General features: G+C 49.4%; 3 protein-coding genes across 6 annotated transcripts in view; 2 read left to right on the forward strand and 1 right to left on the reverse strand.

Annotated features, from left to right (window-relative positions):
• Positions 1–17,339, reverse strand: part of NOXA1 (NADPH oxidase activator 1) — a 21,000-nt gene extending 3,661 nt beyond the window's left edge. For both annotated transcript variants that reach the window (XM_054084184.1, XM_054084183.1), the window contains exons 1-11: positions 17,226–17,339; positions 14,665–14,971; positions 11,884–11,966; positions 10,778–10,886; positions 7,152–7,286; positions 5,973–6,080; positions 5,184–5,243; positions 4,562–4,599; positions 3,740–3,881; positions 1,338–1,391; positions 104–176 (exon numbers count right to left, since the gene is read on the reverse strand). In XM_054084184.1, coding sequence (XP_053940159.1) covers positions 104–176; positions 1,338–1,391; positions 3,740–3,881; positions 4,562–4,599; positions 5,184–5,243; positions 5,973–6,080; positions 7,152–7,286; positions 10,778–10,886; positions 11,884–11,966; positions 14,665–14,838 — 976 coding nt within the window. In that variant the 5' untranslated portion in view covers positions 14,839–14,971; positions 17,226–17,339. The remainder of the gene's footprint in view (positions 1–103; positions 177–1,337; positions 1,392–3,739; positions 3,882–4,561; positions 4,600–5,183; positions 5,244–5,972; positions 6,081–7,151; positions 7,287–10,777; positions 10,887–11,883; positions 11,967–14,664; positions 14,972–17,225) is intronic.
• LOC104059135 (ectonucleoside triphosphate diphosphohydrolase 8-like) overlaps positions 1–23,527 on the forward strand; it is a 138,223-nt gene that overhangs the window by 44,206 nt on the left and 70,490 nt on the right. The gene's annotated exons all lie outside the window — the stretch shown is intronic.
• Positions 5,866–23,527, forward strand: part of EXD3 (exonuclease 3'-5' domain containing 3) — a 333,185-nt gene continuing 315,523 nt past the window's right edge. For all 3 annotated transcript variants that reach the window (XM_054084169.1, XM_054084170.1, XM_054084171.1), the window contains exons 1-2: positions 5,866–5,921; positions 22,346–22,400. In XM_054084169.1, the coding sequence (XP_053940144.1) occupies positions 5,899–5,921; positions 22,346–22,400 (78 nt within the window). In that variant the 5' untranslated portion in view covers positions 5,866–5,898. The remainder of the gene's footprint in view (positions 5,922–22,345; positions 22,401–23,527) is intronic.

The raw sequence follows: 23,527 nt of genomic DNA on the forward strand, positions 1-23,527 counted from the left end.
ACCAGCACACGGGCAACTGTGGCTGCAGAGCGCAACCTGCGTTGCCGCATGCTCCTAACACAGCGGGGCTGGACACGGCTCTGTACACCCACTGAGGAGCTACCTGGCTTCTGCGTCATGGGGAGCCGGCTGGGAGGCACCTGGGCAGGCGGGAGGGGAATCCCATTGCTGATCTTCTGCAACAGAACATCGGAAAGGAGTGAGCAGGGGACACCGGAGACTGGGCAAGGTTGGCGTGAGTGACAAGAGGCTGCAGCTGGTTAACATTTCTGAGTGTAACACCAGAGATCCAGGGAGATCAGTTCGTTAACTGGCTGGATGAGGTGGAATTCTCAGGCTCTTAACTGCCTCTGCAGCTCTTGTGGGCAGCAAGGGCGATGAGAGGTTTGGCTGGACGCTTCCTTAGCTTCCTGCTGGGTTGGTGCTGGAGCAGAGGGAGGTTTCTCAGGCTCTGCTGAGGGCTCTCCCCACCACCTGCCAGCTCACCTGGGAGCTTGGGCTAGTTCACAGGGAGACATCCATGGAGCAAATGCCCAAGGTGCGTTCATTCAGAGGGAAACTAATCATAGCAACATCAGAATAACCACGTGCTTCAAAAATCTCTCACCGATCCAAATTGGTGCCAAAAGTTTGAGTTTCAGGAAATTATGATTTTCATCACTACTCTTTGGTCCAACTGGGGACAAAAGGAGCTTGGGAAATACTGTTTTCCCAAATGCAACTGCCCATTCTCATTATATTAATAAGGAAATAAGGGTCTGAGTTGCACCTTTCCACTCTGGGATCAGATAGAAAATTATTTGGATCATGTGTGTGTGCCTGTGGTGGAGATGGGAGATGAAGGAATCTTTTCTAAGTAAACGGTGAGGATTTAGAGCTTGGGCACGTGGCCTCAAGGCAAAACGCAGGGCCTGTTTGAGATGCCCTGCAGGAGATTAACCTGCCCTAGCTCTGCTGGAGCACTAGAACACATGAGCTTCTGTGCTATATCTGGTGGCTGCAGACATCTCTGTGTGCACTCCATCAGTCTACAGCAAATGAGACATCAGCACCTAGATCAGCCTGTGAGGTGAGCCACTGGCGTTTGGATATATGTCCAAACCCCCAGATTTTGCTGTAAAGAGATCCAATTTACAGAAAAAAATAAGCATTTTTCCTGCTCTAAGCTCTTCTGTTGTTCCGGTTTGAGAGTGTTTGGTCTTCACTCAAGGTGTCTGGGCTGCACACATTACTTTTCTCTTAAGCAGCTGTTCTATTGTGTGATAATTGTACAAATAAATGTCCCAAATGTATTTCTCTGTTCCTTCCTCCCCCTCGGCTGCAAGGTTGTTGCTCACCCATTTGTCCATCTTTGAGGCGGGCTCCAGGAGACTGGTTGGTATGTGCAGCTTCTGTGGGACACAAAGCAGAGCCGGGTGAGACAGGAGCTGCTGCTGGGGCAGCCCCAGCTCACCCAGCCCCAAATTCCATCAGCTCCACTCTGCACAGCTCCTGCCTCGCCAAACGCCGCTGCCTGCTCACCCCACTAGAACATGAATGTCCCTGTGGAGGGTCCAGGGTGACTGCGGGGACCAAGGGATCCATGGCCAAAGCCCCAGCTGAAATCCCAAGCAGGCAGCTTTGAAGTAACACCTGCAACTTCCAGGCAGAGATTTGGCTCCCCACGTGGGTTGTGCTCAGAAATGGGGAAGAAAAATTCTTTTGCATATTTTTTTTCTGCAGAAAGCAGTGGTAACAGATCAAATACCCAGCAAGGCCAACACCCTGCTCCCAAAACAGACACATAGGAAGAGAGCAGAAAGGATGCCAAGGGATACCAATCTGTAGAATCACAGAATCGTCATGTCCTCAAGTGCCGCAGCCACATGGTTTTTGAACCCCTCCAGGGATGGAGACTCCACCGCTGCCCTGGGCAGCCTCTGTCAGGGCTTCACCATTCTGTCAGTAAAGACATTTTTCCTAATATCCAATATAAACCTCCTCTGGTGCAACTTGAGGCCATTTCCTCTCATCCTATCACTTGTTACTTGGGAGCAGAGCCCAGCACCCACCTCACCACAACCTCCTTTCCAGGAGCTACAGACAGCGATGAGGTCTCCCCTCAGCTTCCTCTTCTCCAGACTAAATAGCCTCAGGTCCCTCAGCTGCTTCCAGAACCTCTGGGCTCCAGTCCCTTCCCCAGCTCTGTTCCCGTCTCTGGAGATGCTGCAGCCCCTCAATGTCCTTCTTGTAGTGAGGGGCCCAAAACTGAATCCAGGATTTGAGGCATGAACTCACCAGCACCAAGTCCACAGAGATGATCCCTTCCCTGCTCCTGCAGGGCATCCCATGGCTGATCCAAGCCAAGATGCTGCTGGTTTTCTTGGCCACCTGGGCCACTGCTGGCTTGTGTCCAGCTGCTGTTGACCAGTACCCCAAGTCCTTTGCCACAGGGCAACTCTCCCTCCGTTCTTCCCCAAGCAGCATTTCTAACAATCACTCCTCTATAGCTATTAATTTCAACAGATCTTTGTGAGTAATTACGCTTTTCTTTCCCCCCAGTGTCTATTATTTTACTTTTCTTCACTTTGAATGAATCCTACACTTCACTGAGTAGTCACCTGGCACATTCAGATAGTTCTGTAATTGTTTGCTGATGCTTCAGGCTATGATGAATGGTTTGATTGCTTGTCACAGTCACCGTAGAAAGCACTCTATCACTCTCCCTATAACTGTATCCCTTAGGAATATGCTAAATGCTTGGGTCACAGAAAATTCTCTGTGGGGACACCATTCCCTTAAGACAAAGAAAGAAAGCCCTGTTCATCTATGCCCACCATTTCTCAGAACACTGCCTCTTGCACTCAAACAGCTCACCACGTTTTTAATGGTCTTGTGAAGAATCTTTTGATTTGTTTTGGAAATCTAGGTGGTTAATACATTCCCTGGCCCAACCTAACCTAGGCATGCCCTGGCTCTTTCAAGGAACTTAAGGAGGCGTGAGAAATGGCTTCTGTCAACAAAAGTTTTTCCACGTTGCCACATTTATATGTTTCTATTCACTCTGTTCACAGTAGAGCTCCCTCATTTGCAGAAAGATGCCAGATTTACTGAGCTTTAATGCAATGTCTTCTCTAGAGCCCTTTATAAAGCCTGCTTGCTCAGCCGAAGCCCCCCCCAAAACCTCCTACGTTTAATTTAACAAAGGCACTACAGCCCAGGACTAACCTGTCCCCTTGGCTCTGTTAGAGCTCTCAGGTAACAAATACTGGTCTAAACTGTGGTCCTTGGAGAGGTATGCTATCCTACTAGATTTCACAGTAGGAACTTGTATGGTAGAGAGAACAAATGGCCCAAAAGATGCCATTGTGGAGCTACAGAGGTGAATGGCAGAAGCTGGTGGGCCAGGTATCAGGGAAATCTGTGGTCAGTAATGTTTGGTGGAAACAGATTGCCCATAGAAGTCATGGATGCCCCATCCCTGGAGGTGCTCAAGGCCAGGGTGGATGGGGCTTTGAGCACCCTGATCCAGTGGGAGGTGTCCCTGCCCATGGCAGGGGGTGGAACTGGATGAACTTTAAGGTCCCCTCCAAACCATTCCATGATTCTATGAAATGACCTCCTGAACCCCTCCTCTGCTCTGCGCTGCTGCAGGTGCCCAAGGAACACGCTCAGAGGGTTGCGGCAAGCTCCCATTCCCAGGAAGATCTGTGGGCTTTGCTGGTATGGATGAGTCTGAAAGCCCATCCATTCTCCTTACTTGTCCATCATGTATAGCTGTAGCCCAGCCATCTGCTCCTCTTGCCAGCACAAAGACCAAGCTGCCAGCTTTCACCTCCAGCTTCTCTGAGTCCTCAGGGCAATAATGGGACACAACTCGATAGTAGCCTGACTCACTGTCTCTGGAAAGAAAGAACGAGAGCACCTTTACTAACCCTGGAATTCTGATACTGGATGGCTTTGATCCAGAAGACAGCACTGATCCAAACCGGTGTGTGCTGAATAATTTAGGTGTTGGGAAATTATGATTTCCGTTGCTATTCTTTGGTCCAACTGGGAACAAAAGGTGCATGGAAAACACTCATTTCCCAAATACAACTGCCCCATTTTCCCTATACTAATAAACATTCTCCATATCAAAAGACTTATTAAACTCAGCCCTGAAGTACCATCGGTACAACATCACCAAAACGAGTGACTTTCATGTTTTTTGAACCAGGGTTGATTTTGGCTCAACACAGGATGCCTGGGAATGAGGATGTGGAGACTTTGGCCTGGGAACCAGGATGGGACAAGTGAGCATCCTCTGGCACAGACCTGGGCATATCCCAGCCAAGGGATCCATGCCTGTCTCCCGAGGCTGTCGAATCACCTCCTGCAAACTGTCCTGGGGTTCTTGCATGAGGTGCTGCTGGACTGCAGCCACATAACAATTTGCATGTTTGTCATTCACTCCACCCTTGGTGAGAAGTAGGTGTGTATCCCACAGAGCCTTCAGAGAAAGAGAGCAGAGAACGAAACACAACTTTCCGAAGGGAAACAGCGAGAGGAGAGTCACACCAGGACAGAGCTGATCACTTACCGCAGAGCATCAGCACTGGGTTCATAAAAGCCCTGTTTCTGTGGAGGGAAGGACAACATCTATTTGCAACAGTATCTTGTATAGCAACAATGCCACCTTGTTTACTGTGCCTCTGACTACCACACTGTGGCATTTTGTCTTTACTTTTGACCACATTTGTCACGCTGCAGCACCCAGATTGAAGTCTGCTGCCCCACACATTACCAGAATCTACCTCCTGCTTCTCCCTCTTTATCCCATCAGGAGGCAAGTAACAAAATCTTTTCCCCTACTTTTCCTCCCTTTTCCCTTGGTGCTCCATTATGAGTTCCTCAGAACAAGCCAGCCATGGTTTACACCGACAGATTTACTAAGGTCCTGGGCAAACACACAGTGAGAACAGCAAGGTCTCCACTGCTGTTTAGGCATGGTGAAGAGACAAAAATGCATCCCCAAAGGGCTGCAGACTCACAGCATTGAGTCCCTCACACTGCTGACAACCCCCGAAACCGGCTTTGAGAGGCCCCGTCTGATATTGCACTGTTTTATTCAGCAATATGTTCTAACCCTGATGCTGTGAGGAGACCCTACCTGGAGCTCCAAGATAGCTCCGTTCCTCCTTTCACAGCTATGTCTTGCTCACCTGAGGCCTGAGAGGCTCAAAGCCAAAGTACTCGTCATTGGGAATGATAGATGAGATCACCTGTAGAAGGACAAAGCAATGACTGAATCCAGGCTGGATGAAGAAACCCTCAAACTTCACACAAGGTTGTCTACTCAGACCCTTTTCCTTCTGACATCCTAAGGTCAGGCATAAAGTAGAACCATGCAGGAAAATCAGAGCTGGCTTCCCAAAATAGCTTCAGCTGTTCATATCCCCGTTTTTTTTCAGTCTTTCCAAGGTTTCTTTAAAAGTAGGTGACTGAATTTGAATGAATCCCCTTCCCTGTACACATGTCAGAGGTCTCTGGTTAGTAGCACTCGTCACAGAGGGATCACAGAATGTTCTGCTGACTTGTCTTAGACGATGCGCCAAAGCATTTGTCTCCCACGTGCCTGCCTGTCCCACTGGAAACGCAGCAGTGAGTAGGAGCACGCTGGAGGGATGTGTTCCCTTTGAAAATGCCACTGTCAGCAACAGGACAACCCTAGGGCTCCCTAAGTACCTGCTTATCTTTCTCAGAGTTCCAACTGACTAAGACTGGGAAGGGGTTATAGCACCAAAGTGTAGTTTTAATAGAAATGTGGCAATTCTAACAAATTCTGGCTTCTGTGTCCCAGATGTCATGACCGGCTGCAAGCCCTGACCCTGCTCTCGGGATTCCACTAGCGCAGTGATCAATGGAGCAGCAACGGGAATGCTCTCCAGAGATGCCAGAAGGTGGGATTTTAATCTATTTGCTTTTAATCTTAACGATCATTTGGCTGTTACCTTGGGTTTGCCGAGGAAATCCTTTGAATCCAGCTGCTCAACTTCCTTCTTTCGTGGTCTGAAAAATTCCCCGAGGGGAACCTGCATGGGCTCTAAAAAGAGACCATCCTGGGGCAGGGAAAGCAGAGGAGAAACCATCTGTTAGCAATACAGGAAACGTAGCAGTGAAAAGCAAGTACAACTTCCCTGGGTGAGCCAGATCAGCTCTGGGAAGATATTCGGGCAAATATTACAGCTGTGAACTTGAAAAAGGTCACTTGGGTTTCACAAGCACATGCACAGTCAGAGCTCAGCAGCCACTGCCCAGCGCTGAGTCAGAGACTAACGCTGCTGCCATGGGATGAGTGGGAAGGGAAGGCAATGGAGTAATGTTTATTAGACAAATCTCTTAAGTGTCTTTTATACTTGACTTCGAATATTGCTTTTTTCCTCCTCGGTTCACCCACTGAGTAGCATGCTGATAGCAAATATTAAAAAAATGTGCTTATATAAAGCACAAACATGATGCTAGAAGAGATGATCGGATTGAAAACAAGTGATCATCTCGTAGAAAGGAAAAAAATAAGATAAGGAAGTGTGGAGGTAGCAATATGATGAACTCTTCAAGAAGTGTAAATGAGAGATCTGCAAGTTGTTCCTCATCATAGAAGAGTCTACCAGGAAATTAGCATTTAGAACCAACCCTGGAAACGCTTTTGCCCTCTACTTAAACTCTAAATGTGATTGTTATTAATATCTGAGCTGCTGCCAATTCTCACTGAGGCCAATGGGATTAAAAAAAGTCAGCCAGCATCATGAAAAGTGAGTATCTCAAAATCTGTGCTTTAGGGGTTCTGCACTTTCACAGTGCATAAGACAACTTGATTTATTGTCCAAGTATGAATAGAACCAAGCTCCTGGACAGCAGGGACTAGAAAGTAACCTCCCAGCCAGAGAGGTTATCCCATAGTTTTCCACTACTGTGTTTCTGTGCAATGAAGCACTTGGGGGTGATGAAGTTACTCGATAAGCTGCAGCATTGGTTTGGTAGACCATCACATGCAAACAGCTTAGATTCTGTTACCAAGTAGTTGCGTAGACAGCCAAAATCAAAACATACAAGAACTAGTCCATTCTTAAGTCATATTTCTTAACCTAAGCCCTATGCAGGTACCCAGGAGCTCACAGAAATGGACGTACCTGCACCTGCTCCAGGGCCATGTCCAGGATCATTGTTCTTCCTTCAGGTCTCCACACCACAGATTTATCCAGGGTGACTCTGGCTTCCTGCCACTGCTGCAGCCGGCACTGCGCTGCGGCCGTGTTGTACAACACCTGGGGCAGGCAGGGAGGGCACAGAACACCGACACTGAGCAGACACCCACCACGAGTTACTGAGCTTCAACAGGACACAGGGACCAGGCATGGAAACACACAGATACAGCAGCAGCACCAATCTGCTCCCCACTGGCCACAGGAAAGGCTTTTGGAGAAGCATAGCTGAAAACACTTCATTGGCAGAGTGGGAAGAGACACAAGCTGTAGCTCTAGACCAGCTCCTCCCAGCTTTGCTCCAGGCAAAGCACGGGGAACACCAGATAAAGACTCTGCTTAATCTTATCCTTTGTGCATTTGAAGGCCAGTAAGGAGTTCTTTGGCAAGTTGCATGGGTTTCTGCAACTGGATAATATTTTACCCCATGCAGAGTAATCTAAAGGGTGGTTGTCAAGAGGATGGGGCAGGACCCTTCAACAGTGCCCAGCAACAGGACATGAGGCACTGGGCACAAATTGGAATGTAGGAAATTCCATCTGAACAAGAGGAAGAACTTCTTCAAGGTGACAGAACACTGTGACAGGCTGCCCAGGGAGGGCGCGGAGTCTCCTTCTTTAAAAATATTCAAACCCACAGGGACATTCCTGTGAAACCTGCTGGAGGTGACCTTGCATCAGTAGGGAAGTTGGACTGGATGAGCTCCAAAGGGCCCTTACAATGCCAACCATTCTGGGATTCTGACTCCCCTTCACTGCAAAAATAACTTAACTGAAAGTATTTCACATGGTAGTGGGCTGTGAACATGCAAATTGTCAGCTCTAGCTTGTTACCCTTCAGCAGCTTGTAAGCGCGTTCAGTGGTGAGGTGGCAACGCGTGGGAGCATTACAGATGGGGTGCTGGGGAGCCTTGATCTATAATATACACTGAATTAAGAGTGGGAGATCTCTTCTTGTCACTGGCCAACAGTCAGCGCATGGAAAAGCTGTGGGCCTGCAGGGCAAAAGCGTGACCTTGCTGTCGGATACCTTGCTATCTTTTAAGATAGGGTTATCAGCTTGCAAATCACTTTGTGGTATCCAGATGCAAGCAGTGCTCGAGCTGGAGGTGCAGCAAAGAGGATGCTTTTCCTTCACTCTCTAATCAAGACAGTAGAAGACATCTGTTTGTGGGGTGAGGAACAGCCATTCTGAACATCTACAGGATCTGCAGAGATGCTCCTTCTTGGAGAAGCAAAGCAGCAGCTCTTCCTCAGCTCAGAAGTGCTATAGCCTTGCAAGAGATTATAAAACCCTTTCTAGATTTTCAAACCACACAGCATAGCTCCCTGGAGGTATCAGGTGCAGCGTGTAAGAGGCCACGCGTGGGGAAAGTTGATGGCCCAGTCTGCAGCAGAATTATGTCTTTGCAGTTTGAAAAATGAGCTGCAGGGAGATGAAAAAGCGAGATGCAGTCAAATAGGGATGCAGATCCCGTGTCCAGAGTGCCAGCACAGTGAGAGAACACGTCCTGGCAGTGCCTAGAGCCTGAAAAGTGAGGGGCTGTGTGCCCAGCTACCACTCTCCTCCCTTTGTCTCGGGGCACCCCTGCACCTCCCAAAGGGAACCCACTGTTTGGAAGTGTCTGTGAGATCAGAGACTGCAACACCCTGGCACTGAAACTGTTAAAAACAATGAGGTTTGGGTAACACCACACATGCCAAAGATAGCTTATTCCTGCCAGGTACAAGGTGCGTGAAACATGATGGAGTCAGGATGGCAGAGTTCTGGGCACGCTTGACTTGAGTCGCACAATGACTCCTTGCTCTTGTGGCAGGGAAGAATTAAATACTCTTCCCTGTATCTGACACACAGTCTGTGTGCGTGCACTCCAGAGAGAAGACAACATGAACTCAGCATAAAACACAGTCTCCAGGAGTCTTTTACATCCCCAGTATTACAAATATTTACAATCAATTCAGACTGAGCTCTTTTTTTGAACAGGATGGGGGTGGGTTGGCTCCCTGTAACTCAGAGAGGGTTGTGAAGTGGTACAGAAGCAAAACACAGCTCGCAGCCCAGTGGGTAACCTCAGACACAGATGTAATGTTAAAATCAGTTGCTGCAGCTGAAAAAAAGCACATCCCCTTAGATCTTCATAGAATTAAAAGGTTGGAAAAGACCTCTTACATCATCAAGTCCAACCGTTCCTATCTACCACTAAGCCATGTCCCCATGCACCTTGCCTACCCGTCTTTTAAACACCTCCAGGCTGTTCCAGTGCCCAATGACCCTTTCTGTGAAATATTTTTTCCTGATATCCAGCCTGAACCTCCCCAGCATAGCTCGAGGCCATTCCCTCTTGTTCTGTTCCCCTGTCACTGGGAGAAGAGCCCAGCACCCTCCTCTCTACAACTTCCTTTTAGGTAGTTGTAGAGAGTAATAAGGTCTCCCCACAGCCTCCTCTTCTCCAGGCTAAACAACCCCAGGTCCCTCAGCTGCTCCTCATAAGACTTGTTCTCCAGCCCCTCGAGGTGCTGTCTCACCAGTGCTCAGTGCAGGGGCAGAATCACGTCCTTGGACCTACTGGCCACACCATTGCTGATCAAAGCCAAGATGCCATTGGCCTTCTTGGCCACCCGGGCACTCTGCTGGCTCATGTTCAGTCACTGTCAATCAACACCCCCCAGGTTCTTCTCCTCCAGGCAGCTTTCCAGCCACTCTTCCCCTAGCCTTTGGCTGCCCGGGGTTGTTGTGCCCCAAGTGCAGGACCCAACATTTGGCCTCTTTAAACTTCATGCCATTGGTCTCAGCCCATCGGTCCAGCCTGTTCAGATCCCTTTGGAGTCTCCCTGCCCTCCAGCAGATCGACGTGTTCTCCCACCTTAGTGTCATCTGCAAACTTGCTGAGGGTGCCCTCAATGCCTTCATCCAGGGCATTGATAAAGACATGAAACAGGACTGGTCCCAGCACAGAGCTTCATCTTATGAAGAAATGTTTTCCTGTGAGGGTGGGGAGACCCTGACCCAGGTTGCCCAGAGCAGTGGTGGCTGCCCCATCCCTGGAGGGGTTCAAGTTCAGGTTGGATGGGGCTTGGAGCAACTGGATCCAGTGGGAGGTGTCCCTGCTCATGGCAGGGGGTGGGACTGGATGGGTTTTGAGGTCCCTTCCAACTCAAACCATTCTATGACACCATGATTGTATGAAGTTTCTTAGACCCTTCATTATCAACCAATTTTGTTCCCATCTGTCTACACTTCAATTTCAGCTTTCAGAGCCGAGGAGTTGATAAAACTTAGATGCATATTTGCATGTTTGTGAGTGTAAATATTACATGCATAGACAAGCGAAAAACAACCCAACGTACAAATTCCAGTGCTTCTGCTCAGAACAATTTTACTTTCTAAACTGTGTAATTTGCTGAACTCTTCAGCAGTGCCATTGCTTTGTAACTTTTGTGATTACGTTCCTTTAAAGTAAGACAAGTATAAATTATTTACTGTTATTAACACCTGCTGCTGAAGACTTGATGAACATCTCCATGGAGGGGAGGATTGCTGAGACAGGTTCTTACCTCCCATGCATAGAGTATGTAGCGCAGCCCCAATTGCTTGTAGTCAATGAAAGGGTTTTTTCTTAGATGGCTGAAGGCCATGCGATAGTCGGAGAGTGCTTCTTCATACCTACAGGGCAGAAACAACAGAATAAACTGAGGCTTAAAAAGGGGAAGACTGAGTAGTTCAGAAATCAAGCTAGGGAAGACCATGCATCCTTCTCTGCAGTCTGGATGAGGAGAGCTGCAGCAGAGAATTGTCACTTTGTACCACAGGAAATTCCCTGTCCTCTGCTTGGTGGCAGTGAGTACAAAGTTATAGAGACATGGAATAGCTTCAGTTGGAAAGGATCTGGTCCCAACCCCCTGCCATGGGCAGGGACACCTCCCACTGGATCAAGTTGCTCCAATCCCCATCCAACCTGGCCTTGAACACCTGAGTGGGTGTTAAAGTGAGCAGCTCTGCACGCTGTGCCTTCCAACCCCAAAACATGCTATGAAATAGAGACAGTCTTTTTTTTTTTTTTTTTAAATTAAGGTCTAGAAATTAGGGGGAAACTTTGGAGGTAAGAAAGGACCTGTAAAATCCTCCACCCACGCTGTGAGCAGGATGTCACTGCAATTTAACCCTGGAAACAAGTAATTCCATGACACTAGTGAAACAATCCTGACATTGAATCAGTAAGATTGAGATCAGGCTCACAAAATCTGCTGTTGACAGAGAGCAAGAGGCAGATGCTGTGGTCAGACTGCATTTTTCGGAAGGCCAAAGCTGCATGGAATGTTTGAAGACACACCCAGCAGTGCAATTAGTTTTTTTTTTCCATTCCCAAAGAAAATCTGAACAGCAACATAAACTGTCAGCCCCGCAGACAGGAGCGGCATCTTTCCCTCTATGTGGGACAGTAATGTCCTCTATCAGCCACCCCTGGAGCTGTGTAGCTCCTATCTTCCAGTCTTAGAGATAGGAGTTGCTGACCCATGGCACAGTTTAGGAGGCCAAAGTGGACCTTACGAGCTGTTTAAGCCTGCTGGAAGAAGTGAGTTTTGGAATCATAGAATCACTTAGGTTTAGGAATAAAGTATGACTAAAAGAGAAGACTGCAATGGACGTGTGTCCCACTTACATTTCCAGCTGCAGGTAGACAAACCCTCTCTGAAAGAAGCCAACAGCTAGGGAGTTGTCTTTCACAAGGGTTTGATTGAACGCCTATAGAGAAAAACACAGACACATCCCAAGGATAAGTTAGGCTCTCTCCAATCAATTCTTGGGTACAAAAGCCATGCCTGGGCTAGTGACCAACTGCTCTGGACTGGCAAGTGCAGGGCTGCAACCAGGGCTGAGAAGTAGCACCAAGTCATCTTTCAGATCTTAGCTTTAAATGAGCTGAGCTTCAGGTTTTTATCTTATCTATCATAAATGAGCAATGTTTGCCACCTGGAATCTTGTCATGGGAAAACTGTGTTGCCTGGAGCTGAGTTTGCCCTGGCAGTGGAAGCAGCTGTTTCAAACAGCCTACGGTGATGAGTATGTGAAAGGATGCTGAAGGCCTTCACACAATGCACCTGTAAGTCGATATTTCTGGTCCAGTTCCACAGCTGAATGAAGGTATGTGTTAGCAAAGCTGGCAGCAGCTCATGGCTGATGGTTCTAAGTCACAGTGCTGGGAAAACTGGCTCAATATCCTTTCAAGAAAGCTCCTTCACTTCTCCTTGCAAAGAGATGGTATGAGGATAATGAGTTAAGCCTGAAACCCTGGCCTTTCCTGACACTGCCCAAACAGGGACGGCATAGCAGGGGTGAAAATATGTTGTGGGAGTGACTTGGCCCCTCGGTGAGGTGGCAACTGGCTTCTCCTGTGTCTCTGACAGCACACCTTGCTTCAGCAGTTAGTTTTACTGTGCTATAAAAGAGAAAACATAAGCAACCAGCCCTTAATCTATATGGAAATAGAGCTGAGCTTCTTCCCAATGCCCATTCACTGGGGCTAAAAAGTCTCCTGGGCAGCATCGTGCTGTGCTTGCTCTTGTCCCTGACAGCGGCTGCCCAGTTTAGGGCTGCACGGCTCTGCCCCAGCCCCTCTACACAGCCTGAGCTCCTCTTGCTGCAATTTAAGAAACAGCTTATACACGTCTTCTCGCTGGGCAGCAGACAGACAGTCAGACGTTCAGACAGGCTAGGGGCTGAAATAAAAGGCTTTTCCTTGGGGTGCTTGCCTGCCTGCCTGCCCCAGTGGTCTCCGTCTGAAGGGCAGAAGCACAGTGGTTTCTTCTTAGCAGACTTGACCATCTGTGCAGGACTGTCCAGGGACACAGGTGGCTGCAGGGCTCCCTGTTTGTATCCATCACCACTTGCATTCATGCTGTGAGCTGGATGTGGTGGACGAGAATCTGCACATGACCTGGCAATGTGCACTCACAGCCCAGAGAGCCAACCGTGTCCTGGGCTGCATCCAAAGCAGTAGGACCAGCCGGGCCAGGGAGGGGATTCTGCCCCTCTACTCTGCTCTGGTGAGACCCCACCTGGAGTCCTGCAATCCAGTCCTGGAGTCCTGAGCACAGGGAGGACATAGATCTGTTGCAGTCGCTCCATAGTAGAGCCACCTAAACAATCTGAAGGCTAGAGCCCCTCTCCTACAAAGAAAGGCTGAGAGAATTGGGGTTGTTCAGCCTGGAGAAGAGAAGGCTCTGGGGAGACCTTAGAGCAGGTTCCAGTACAGAAAGGGGCTCCAGGAGAGCTAGGGAGGGACTTTTGATCAGGGAGTGCAAGGAGAGGATGAGGAGGAACGGTTTTCACCTGAAAGAGGGGAGATTGAGATGAGATCTTGGGCAGAAATGTTTTGCTGTGAAGGTGGGGAGGCCCTGGCCCAGGTTGCCCAGAGCAGTGGTGGCTGCCCCATCCTTGGAGGTGTTCAAGACCAGGCTGGATGGATCTTGGAGCAATTGGATTCAGTGGGAGGTGTCCCTGCCCTTGGCAGGGGGATGGAAATGGATGGGCTTCAAAGTCTCATCCCACTCAAACCAGTCTGGATTTGTACCAGTCTACACTTTGAAATCCAAAACGGGAGAGCCCCCTGCCTGTTTCCCTCCCCTAGCTTATTGCCCCATCCCCTTTATTTGCCCCCTCCCCTGTTCCCTCACACCTCCCATGCACTTGACCCCCCCCATCCCACTCACTCATTCCCTTCCCCATTCACTTGCCTCACTCCTTGTTCCCTCACCCTCTCCTTCTGTTCTCTTGCCTTCCCATCCACTCACTCCCCTCTCTATTTATTCATTCCCCCAATCATTTTCCCCCCCTCCACTCACTGCTCCCCCTCCTCATTCAACCCCCCTGTTCACTCAACCCCTCCCCATTCACTCACCCTCCCCATTCGTTGCCCCTCCCTCTCCCATTCACTTGCCCCCTTTTCCCCATTAGCTCACTGCACACAAGCACTTGCCCCCTGTTCACTTGCCCCCCTTTTCCATTCACTTGCCCGCCCCATTCACTTGCCCTCCCATTCACTTGCCCCCCTCCCCCATTCACTTGCCCCCCATTCACTCACCCTCCTTTTCACTTGCTCCCCTTTCCCATTCACTTGCCACTCACACCCATTCACTCGCCCCCCTCTCCCACTCACTCACCCCCGTCTCCCATTCACTCACCTTCTCCCATTCACTGACCCCTCCCTCATTCACTTACTTCCCTCCCTCATTCACTTGCCCCCTCTCCCATTCAGTCGCCCTCTCCCATTCACTTGCCCCCTCTCCCATTCACCTGCACCCCCTCCCACTTACTCGCCCCCCTTTCCCCTTCCCTGCCCCCCCTCCCATTCACTGTCCCCCTCTCCCACTCACTTGCCCCCCTCGCCCCTTCCCTGCCCCCTCAATTCCCTTGCCCCCTTTCCCATTCCCTCGCCCCACACCTGCAGCGCCTCGGCCGCCCGCCCCACCAGCAGGTGCAGGCACCCCACGTTGAAGCAGATCCTGGATGGTGGCTCCGGGATCCTGGCAAAGATGTCCAGGGCGGCTTGCCAGTCCCCGCTGTCGGCTGCCAGCACGCCCCGGTGCCAGAGCCTCACCAGCTCCCGGTACTCCATGGCCGGGCTCTGCTTGGGCTCTGCCTGTCTCACCGTGAGCAGGTGGAGGTGATCGGATGCAGCTGGACTTCCTTGTTCACCCTACCTGGGCCTCCAATTTCCTCCTCCTGCTCCACTCCTCCTTCACCCAGGGCTGTAAATGGAGCGGGAAGAAGAGGCATCACAGAATCATTCAGTCATTTGGTTGGAAAAGACCACTGAGATCATCAAGTCCAGCCATCCATGTCCACTGCTAAACCATAGACCTGAGCACCTCATCTGTCCAGCTTTTAAACCCCTCCAGGGATGGGGACTCCACCACCTACCTGGGCAGCCTCTGCCAGAGCTGAGAACCCTCTAGTGAAGAAATATTCCCCAATATCCGATCCAAACCTCCCTTGGAGCAACTTGAGGCTGTTTCCTCTTATCCTATCTCTTGTTACTCAGGAGCAGCGCCTGGCACCCACGTCCCCTCAATCTCCTTTCTGGGAACTACAGAGAGCGACGAGGTCTCCCCTCAGCCTCCCCTTCTCCAGACAACACTGCTTCCATAACCCCTGAGCGCCAGTCCCTTCCCCATCTCCATTCCCTTCTCCAGATGCACTCCAGCCCCTCAAGGTCTTGTTGTGAGGGGCCCAAAACTGAACCCAGGATTCAAGTTTGTTGTAATTAAAAAGAGAAATTCTCATGGCCGTATGAGACGGAACATAAACTATGGTGAGCACATCTTTGTCACAGACACAGATACTAGGACTGAGGGAACCCTCGGCACATTTGACAACAACACCAAGCTGTGAGATGTGGTCAACACGCTGGAGGGAAGGCACATCATCCAGAGGGACGTGGACAGACTTGAGATGTGGGGCTGTGTGAACCTTGCGGAATTCAGCAAGACCAAGGGCAAGCTCCTGCATCTGGGTCAGGCCAACACCAAGCACAAGCATTATCTGGGCGGAGAATGGATAGTGAGCAGCCCTGAGGAGAAGAACTGGGGGTGCTGTGGGATGAAAAGCTCCACCTAAGCTGGCAATGAGCGCTTCCAGCCCAGAAACCAACCGTGTCCTGGGCTGCATCCAGAACAGTGGGACCAGCAGAGCCAGGGAGGGCATTCTGCCTCTCTGCTCTACTCTCCTGAGACCTCTGAGTCCTGAGCACAGGAAGAACGTGGTGCTGTTGGAGGAAGTTCAGAGGAGACCATGGAGATGCTCTGAGGGCTGGAGCACCTCCTGTACGAGGAGAGGCTGAGAGAGTTGGGGTTGTTCAGCCTGGGGAAGAGAAGGCTGTGGGGAGACCTTAGAGCAGCTTCCAGTGCTGAAAGGGGCTCCAGGAGAGCTGGGGAGGGGCTCTGGATCTACGAGTGCAGGCACAGGACGAGGAGAACGGTTTTGACCTGGAAGAGGGGAGATTGAGACGAGATCTCAAGCAGAAATGTTTTGCTGTGTGGGTGGGGAGGCCCTGGCCCAGGTTGCCCAGAGCAGTGGTGGCTGCCCCATCCCTGGAGGTATTCAAGGCCAGGTTGGATGGGGCTTTGAGCCCCTGATCCAGGAGGAGGTGTCCCTGCCCATGGCAGGGGGTGGGACTGGATGGGCTTTGACGTCCCTTCCAACACAAACCATTATATGATTCTATTCTATGGATTACGGTATTTATGGTGGTGTCGCCGCGCTCGAGTAATTTCGGTAACCCCCACCGCCCCACCCGGCCCCGCCTCTTTCGCGTTGTCTCGGCCTACAGCGTCCCCTACCGGCGCGCGCAGCAGTGCCCCTGCTAAAGGAGTCGGCGGGGGCGCGGGGCTGCGCGCGGAAGGTTCCGGATTCGGTTGGGGAATGATTTGAGCGCAGGACCGCAGGGGTTCCCGTGGCCGCTTCCGGGTCGGTGCCAGGTGAGTGGCTGGGGCGGCGTGGCCGGGGCTGTTCCGTGCAGGTCTGGGACTGTTTCCTTCCCCCAACCTGCTTGCCCCTCTCCCTTTTTCACTGCCCCCCCCTCCCTTTTTCACTCGCCCCTCTCCCTTTTTCACTCGCCCCCTCCCTTTTCACTCGCCCCCTCCCCTTTTCACTCGCCTCATCTCCCTTTTTCACTCGCCTCATCTCCCTTTTTCACTCGCCTCTCTCCCTTTTTCACTGGCCCCTCTCCCTTTTTCATTCGCCCCGCTCTCCATTCTCTTGCCCTCCCCTTTTCACTCGCTTTCCTCTCTCCCATTCACTCACCTCCCTCCCCTATTTACTCGCCCCCTAATCCTTGGTTCACTTGCCCCTCCTCCAAGTTCACTTGCCCTTCTCTCCGCTGTTCACTCGCCCCCTCCTCCATTAATTTGCCCCCCATTCACTCTCCTCTCCTCCACTGTTCCCTCACCCACCCCTTTTCACTCCCTCCCTCCATTAATTCGCCCCCTTCCCACCCCAAGTCACCTTCCAAAGGTGGCTCTGGCAGGGCAGGAGCACCGGTGCTCTCAGCTCCCCTCTCTCCGGGTGAGAACTCCGGAGTGCAGGGGAGCAGAGGACAGGAGAGCCACTACATGTTCATAATCACAAGTCATTATGTGCCCTGCAGTCTTGCCATACCCCATTACGTGGCTTACCGCTAATTGGAGTGAGTTAATTAAGTTACCAGTGGAAGCCAGAGGAGCCCGGGGCGGCCCCGTTGCAGGCAGCAGCAGGCGTGTCATGTTGTCACACAGCTTTGGTCTGAACACAAAGATTGGGCTTCCTGCCACCCATCCCAAGCCTTGTGGGAAATGGGGAAAGAAGCAGTGGGATCGCAATGTTGTCCACACGTGTGGGAAGACAAAGGTGTTTTGGGAAAACTAACCCAGCAAGTGTGTTAACCTGGTGTCAGCAGCAGGAATGAAATAAAACAAGCTGGTAAAACTTTGCAAAGAGTTCAGTGCCACAAACACAAGGGGTAGGGATTAAAGACTGAACAGTGTCTGCTTAGAAAAGGGATTCTGCCCCGGCGCCCCTTCCTGGAGGGGATCCTAAGATCCAATGAAGCCTAACTGTTGGTATGGTTGGTGTCACGTACTTGAAATTCTCCAAGAAGTGTGGCTCTGTGAGCTGCCAGTGAGGTTAAACGATGGCAGTGTGGTACAGCAGCAAGGTGGAACCTGAGAGTGACATTAGGAACAAACCCTGCATCTTCATCACTGAAGACCTCAATGAGGAGGGTGTTCCCAGGCAGCCCCTCCACCTACCGAGTCTTTGATTAAATACTAATCCTGACTTACGTTATCCAAAAGCTGTCAGTGGCTGCTGTGGCCTGCTCTGACCTTACTGGTTCACTGGGTCCAAGCAGGAGAAGGTTCTCACTGTAATAAAAATCCTAAAAGCTGTGACAGCTTCTTACCGCAAACAGAGGTGAAAGAGTGATTTGCAGAATTGAGTTGCATCAGTGATGCTGTTTGAACTTCCCCATTGTGGGAAGAATCGGTCTGATTGTTAGTTTGTTTTCTCTTGCTAAAGAGAATCAAATTGGAGTGGTTGTGTGTGCACATGGTACTGTTGGAATGGGCTGCTGGAACGTAATATCTGGGTACTGCAGCTCTCAAGTAGGAGTTGAAAATACTGGAGAGTTCAGAGGAGGCCACAGAAATGCCCTGATTCTGGAAAACAAATTGTGTTATGGACTTGATGAACGCTGCTTATTCAGCCCATCCAAGAGGAAGGTTAAGTGACTCAGCCGCTCTGTGGGAATCCATGCCTATGGGAAGGTTATCTGATAGCTGAATATTCTCAGTCTTTCCAACAATGACACAATGAGATCCAGTAAATGAAAGTCAAAGCTGCACAAATTCTTTTCAATATGACACAATTTCCTAGCAGCCTTGGAGGTTGATTAGAAGAATAGTTCACGGGAGAGGTTAAAGCTGAAACCATTGTTTGGAGATGTTAAGCTGAAATGATAACAATTTTGAAGATGGGCTTAAACACGGAATCTTGGGCAGCTGTGCTGGTGCAGGGACATCCACGTGGTTTGGATAAGAGTGGGTGAGATGATCGGCAGTGACTGCTAGGGCTTCGCGTTTCTCACTCTGCTCAGCTGCAGAGACAGCAGGGTTTTTTTAATGTTGCTGAGAGGGCTGGAGTTCTGAATTAAGTTAGGTTTAAGTAATCTTCTGCTCTTGGATGAGCCTCTGCTTCAAGGGGGAATTCCACACGCTGTTGTTACAGAGGAAGTTAGATTCAGGTAGGGTGTTTTTTCCCCCACCGTACTTTGAATCACTGGAGTTTGGCCCCCGGGAGCAAACACTGTACTGGTTCAGGGAATCCCCTCCATTCCTTTGCTGTGCACTTCCCTGTGTATTCACAGTCTGATCCAGACTGGAGGTCAGGAAGGATTTTGCAGTTTGCTAAGGCACTGTATGAGTATCTCACTCGCAGCAATGGCGCAGTTTTTTTGCCAAGACTCCTGCTGGCCCAGGTTTTATCTCATCACACTCTTGTAAAGGGATTTTTAGATCCATTTGACTCAGTGTATCACTGGGACAAGAATGCTTTTGAGGTTGTAGGTGTTACAGAAGTGTCTAGGGTGATGGGCTCAGCTGGAGGCTCTTTTGGCTCACTCTGAAATTATGACCTTTTAATTAAAACAAATCAATGACTCTCTCTGTGCCTCTGTGAACAGTGAAACTGCTTCTTGCATAGTGCCGTGCATTTCGGTGTGCTCCAAGGGCCTGCTGCCTCCATGGGTTTATACAGAACCTGCCCAGGGCTGCGTCTCAGCTCTTTGGCACAAGCATCGCTAATAGACGTGACTTCTGATTCTGTGGTTTTTCTCACTGTATGCACAAGCAATCGAGCAGGAATGACCACATTTTAACCAGTGGAGTGGAGCCAGCCCAATGCATATTCTGGAATGTAAATGATCCATCAGAAAGCCCTGTTTGGCCTTTCACAGAGGTAATGTTGGGAAAAGATTGTCACACTCACCCGCACACAGTTTTGGTGGTGCTTCCAGCTCAGCAGTTGCAGCAAACACCCCTCATCCCCTTGTCTCTCTCTGCTGGGGTGGTTGAACACACTGCCTGCAAGACCCTGTCAGAGAAATGTTGGCTCACAGGGCACCTGCAGGAGGGCTGAACTCCAGTCTTTTTCCTGTGACACAAAGCAGTGTTGGTCTTTAATGCAAGCCCTCGTGAAGAGGAGTTGGCATAGCTGGCACAAGGGTGGGCTCTGCAGGCATGCTGGGGGCCACAAGGTTGCTGTTCCACTCTGCAAGGCAGCTTGGGTCCAACTGCAGAGGCAGACACGACCAGCTGTGGTTAGTAAGGAGCAGGTCTATGTTTTTCCATGCTTCAAGGGCCAAAGCTATTGCTCCTGTGAATAAATAATGTACCCAAACTTGCAGTAAATAACTGTGAGGTGATGCAGCCTGAGAGGAGAGGAGTGGGGGACACGGGCTGCCTCTGAGCTAGCCAGGAAATTGTTTGGCAGAGACATTCTGTTGGAATTAAGAGTGTTCTTCTCCTGAACCAAGTCTTAATCATCTGATTCAAAAGTTTACGTAGTACACCAGTACTTTGAAAGTAAAAGTCCTTCGTTTTCTCTAGCTTTCTGAGGGTGCTCGATGCGCGGCAGCTTCCCCAGGCAGCTCCTGTGTGATCGCAGGCGCTGGAGAAAGGGGTGGATGCAGAGGAACAGAGCAGTGTGTGAGAGGATTAGATGAGCAAATTAGCGTGCTGAGCACCTTACTGTTTCACATTTTCATCTTTTAGTTGAATTAATGTGTAGCACACTAGTACAGCACAGGAAGAGCTATGGTGGAAGTCTGTGAGAGAAGGCTGAAAAGTTCTTGCAGAGAAGATGAAGGAGTGCATATTTGGGATTAGGGAAGCTGATGAGAAATTCCAGGTCCGTTTCTATTGGAAGAGAAACCTGAAAACCTGTTTTCCCAGAGGATAAAAATCTGTGTTTCTTTTGTGAATTCTCATGAAGTTTTGGTGTTGCAGTGTAACCAAGTGGCATCAACATGGGCCTGGAAGGGGAGAGCTTGTCCAGCAGTCTGAGATGAGGAGCAGCGCTTCCCTAGCCATCCCGGGTGGGTGGTTCAAGGCCAGTAGTGCTTGGTGGACTTCCAGTAAAACCCTGCTTATGTAATTGATAACTTCTTTTGTCTCCACTTTGCCACTTGTTTGGGATGAGACTCTGGGCATGGTCCTTGTGATGACTCTGAGAAGAAATGGATCTGTTTGGAGGTTGACGCAATTGCTATTGTAAAAGAAATCTCTGCTGTTTGAAAAAAAAGTTGTGTGTTACTGATTCTTACAGAGTAATCCTTTTGGCAGTGTCTTCTGCAAGAAGTAGGTGAAGGTAAAGAAAGGATAAGTGTTTTGTAATCCCATCATACCCAAAGCAGCTAAAACCCCTCAGTGTCTGTCCAGCCACCTGTGAACAGGAGATCCTGGTTCCTTCTCGGGCTGCTGTGTCACAGTGGCACAGACTGTTACCCTTGCTTCATGCTGTGATGCTGTGGATCAGATGCGAGTTACTCTTGGCTGTTGCTCATCTTGCATTGAAAATACAGAATGCTTATAGCTGTGCAGACAAATGCAGTTCAGTTACTCATTTCAGAGTTGTTTTTTTCTCTTATACTTTTCCCATTTTTCGTTGTGTGATGAAATTTCTGCTGTGACTCACAAGGTGTTTTATGATAATTTTTGGTGTTCACGCAAATTCCATGAGCTATGTTCAAGTTACATGGTCTTGAAAGGGAAATCTTTGTTTCACAACATTTAGGACGCTGTTTGTCTGTCCACTGCTCTCTAACATCAAACTCTGCCTGAACCTCCTCAAGGAATAAGCTGTTATGCCAGCAGAAACGTTGGCTGGGGCATAGCGGCACTGTGAGGAGTGTTTGAAACTGTGAGTGTGCACAGGAGGAGCTCCGAGTTGCTCAGGGAATGCTTGCTGTGTAAAACTGCTCCATGTGCTTTGCTTCGATTATTCAATTGCCTGTAAATGTTTGGAGAATATTCCTTGGGGACTAAAATCCCCCAGTGTTACAAACTGAAGGGAAATGGCTTTGGCTTTTTGAGCAGGGGAATGCAGAGTCGCGTTGCAGGATGGATGATTGCTGTTTCAGGCTGTGCAAAGCAGGTTTATGTTGGCCGAGCAGTTGAAAGCATCATTGTTTGGTGTTTGTGTTGTAAGCAGTGATGCCACTGGGTCATTCGGATGGATGGGAGTGGAGGTTTCCTGATGGTGTTCTGTTTGTTCCGTGGATACCCTGCCTGGATGAGGACAATGGTTCTCTGAATGTTCTATAACCTCGGTAGGGTGTTCTTGTTCATCTTCAGTGACTCAGCCACATGATCTTAACATGGCAGTAGAGTTGTTCAGCAACAATTAAATCAGGTGGCAGGTGTATAAAGCTCCAGATCCAGAAACAATTTGGTGCCTGTGAACCTCTTGTCTTTCCAAGATAGCAAGAGTTAACGAGTTGCCTAAGTCAGGATTGCTTCAGTGGAGCTATGGTGTGTGGTGGAGGGGTACGGAAAGCTCCCATGTTAACAGGCCTATTTGCTTCCTTGCAGCTCTGTGGTGGCAGCGGAAATTCCCAGGCATCACGGGCAAGATCCTTCTTCAGGGGTGAGTTTACTGGGGTTCTGGACCTGTGTCCATTCAAAGATATTTGGCAGGATGGGGATAAGCTCTGTGTTTGGCAGGCTGGGGGCAGTAACGCTTAAGGAGTTCCTGCACTTTTCTACTCTATCTTGTCTGAGCTTAGAAAACAATTTTCAACTCTTATTTCTTTGTTGATGTCCCTCACCTTATGCTTGGGTGTCTGGGGGATGATGATGGAGCTCCTTGGCAGCTGAGAGGGTGAGTGCACCCACTGCACAGGCTGCTCTGACTGTTCTGATCCCACACAGAGAAGCTGTGCCCTCATCACATGTTTATTTGGAGATCTTTGAAGGGGGAACAGTCCTGTTTGGACAATTGGACATTGAGATTATTAAAATTAACTTCTGTTCTGAGGATCAATATCTGTTGTGTGGAATTTGTTTCTAAAAGTAATGCAAACATCTCTTTTTTTTTTTAGGATGTTTTATTGGTTTATGTAGGGATGTGAAAGGGAATATGACAATAAACCCAGCACCGGTCTTATAAGCTTGTAGCAAATACTGTTTCATCACTGTAGTTTGTGTGACTGCTCTTAGATGAAGAAATCCTTTCAAATAATCAATATTTGATGGTACAGCAAGTGTATTAGGGAATAGATTTATGGAGGCTGCATTTTGATTTGTGAACTACATTCTTGGTATTCCGTTACTGATTTGACTACATCCTATGTTGAAAAGTTACCCAGCAGCTCCTTATAGATAAGCTAAATTGTGTAGAACTCAGTTTGTCTTCAAAAGTTGTGCTCAGTTTAACTGCCCGGCGACCCCATCTGATCCGGTTTCCTTCTTTTGGAATAGGAGTACTGTGATTTTCCCATCTTTCTCTGCACTGCTGCCCACCCAGGTGTTTCCCAGTGAGGGCTTGCATGATACAGGGTAATATAAACCATGCTGGAGCGGTCCCCAGTGAGCAGGGATCACCTGTTTTCCCCTTTTGACTAAATGGAAACAATGCTTGGTGTTCCATGAGAAATTTCTGCAGAGTCTCTTTGGGGTTTTTCTGGTTTCCATGTGCTGAAATGCAGCCTCAGCTTCGTTAGAGGGCACTCGAATAACGTGTCAGGCAGTGCTCACCACGCACACTGCAAGTCC

Source organism: Cuculus canorus, chromosome 19 (genome assembly GCF_017976375.1).
Source record: "Cuculus canorus isolate bCucCan1 chromosome 19, bCucCan1.pri, whole genome shotgun sequence".
Taxonomy (NCBI): domain Eukaryota; kingdom Metazoa; phylum Chordata; class Aves; order Cuculiformes; family Cuculidae; genus Cuculus; species Cuculus canorus.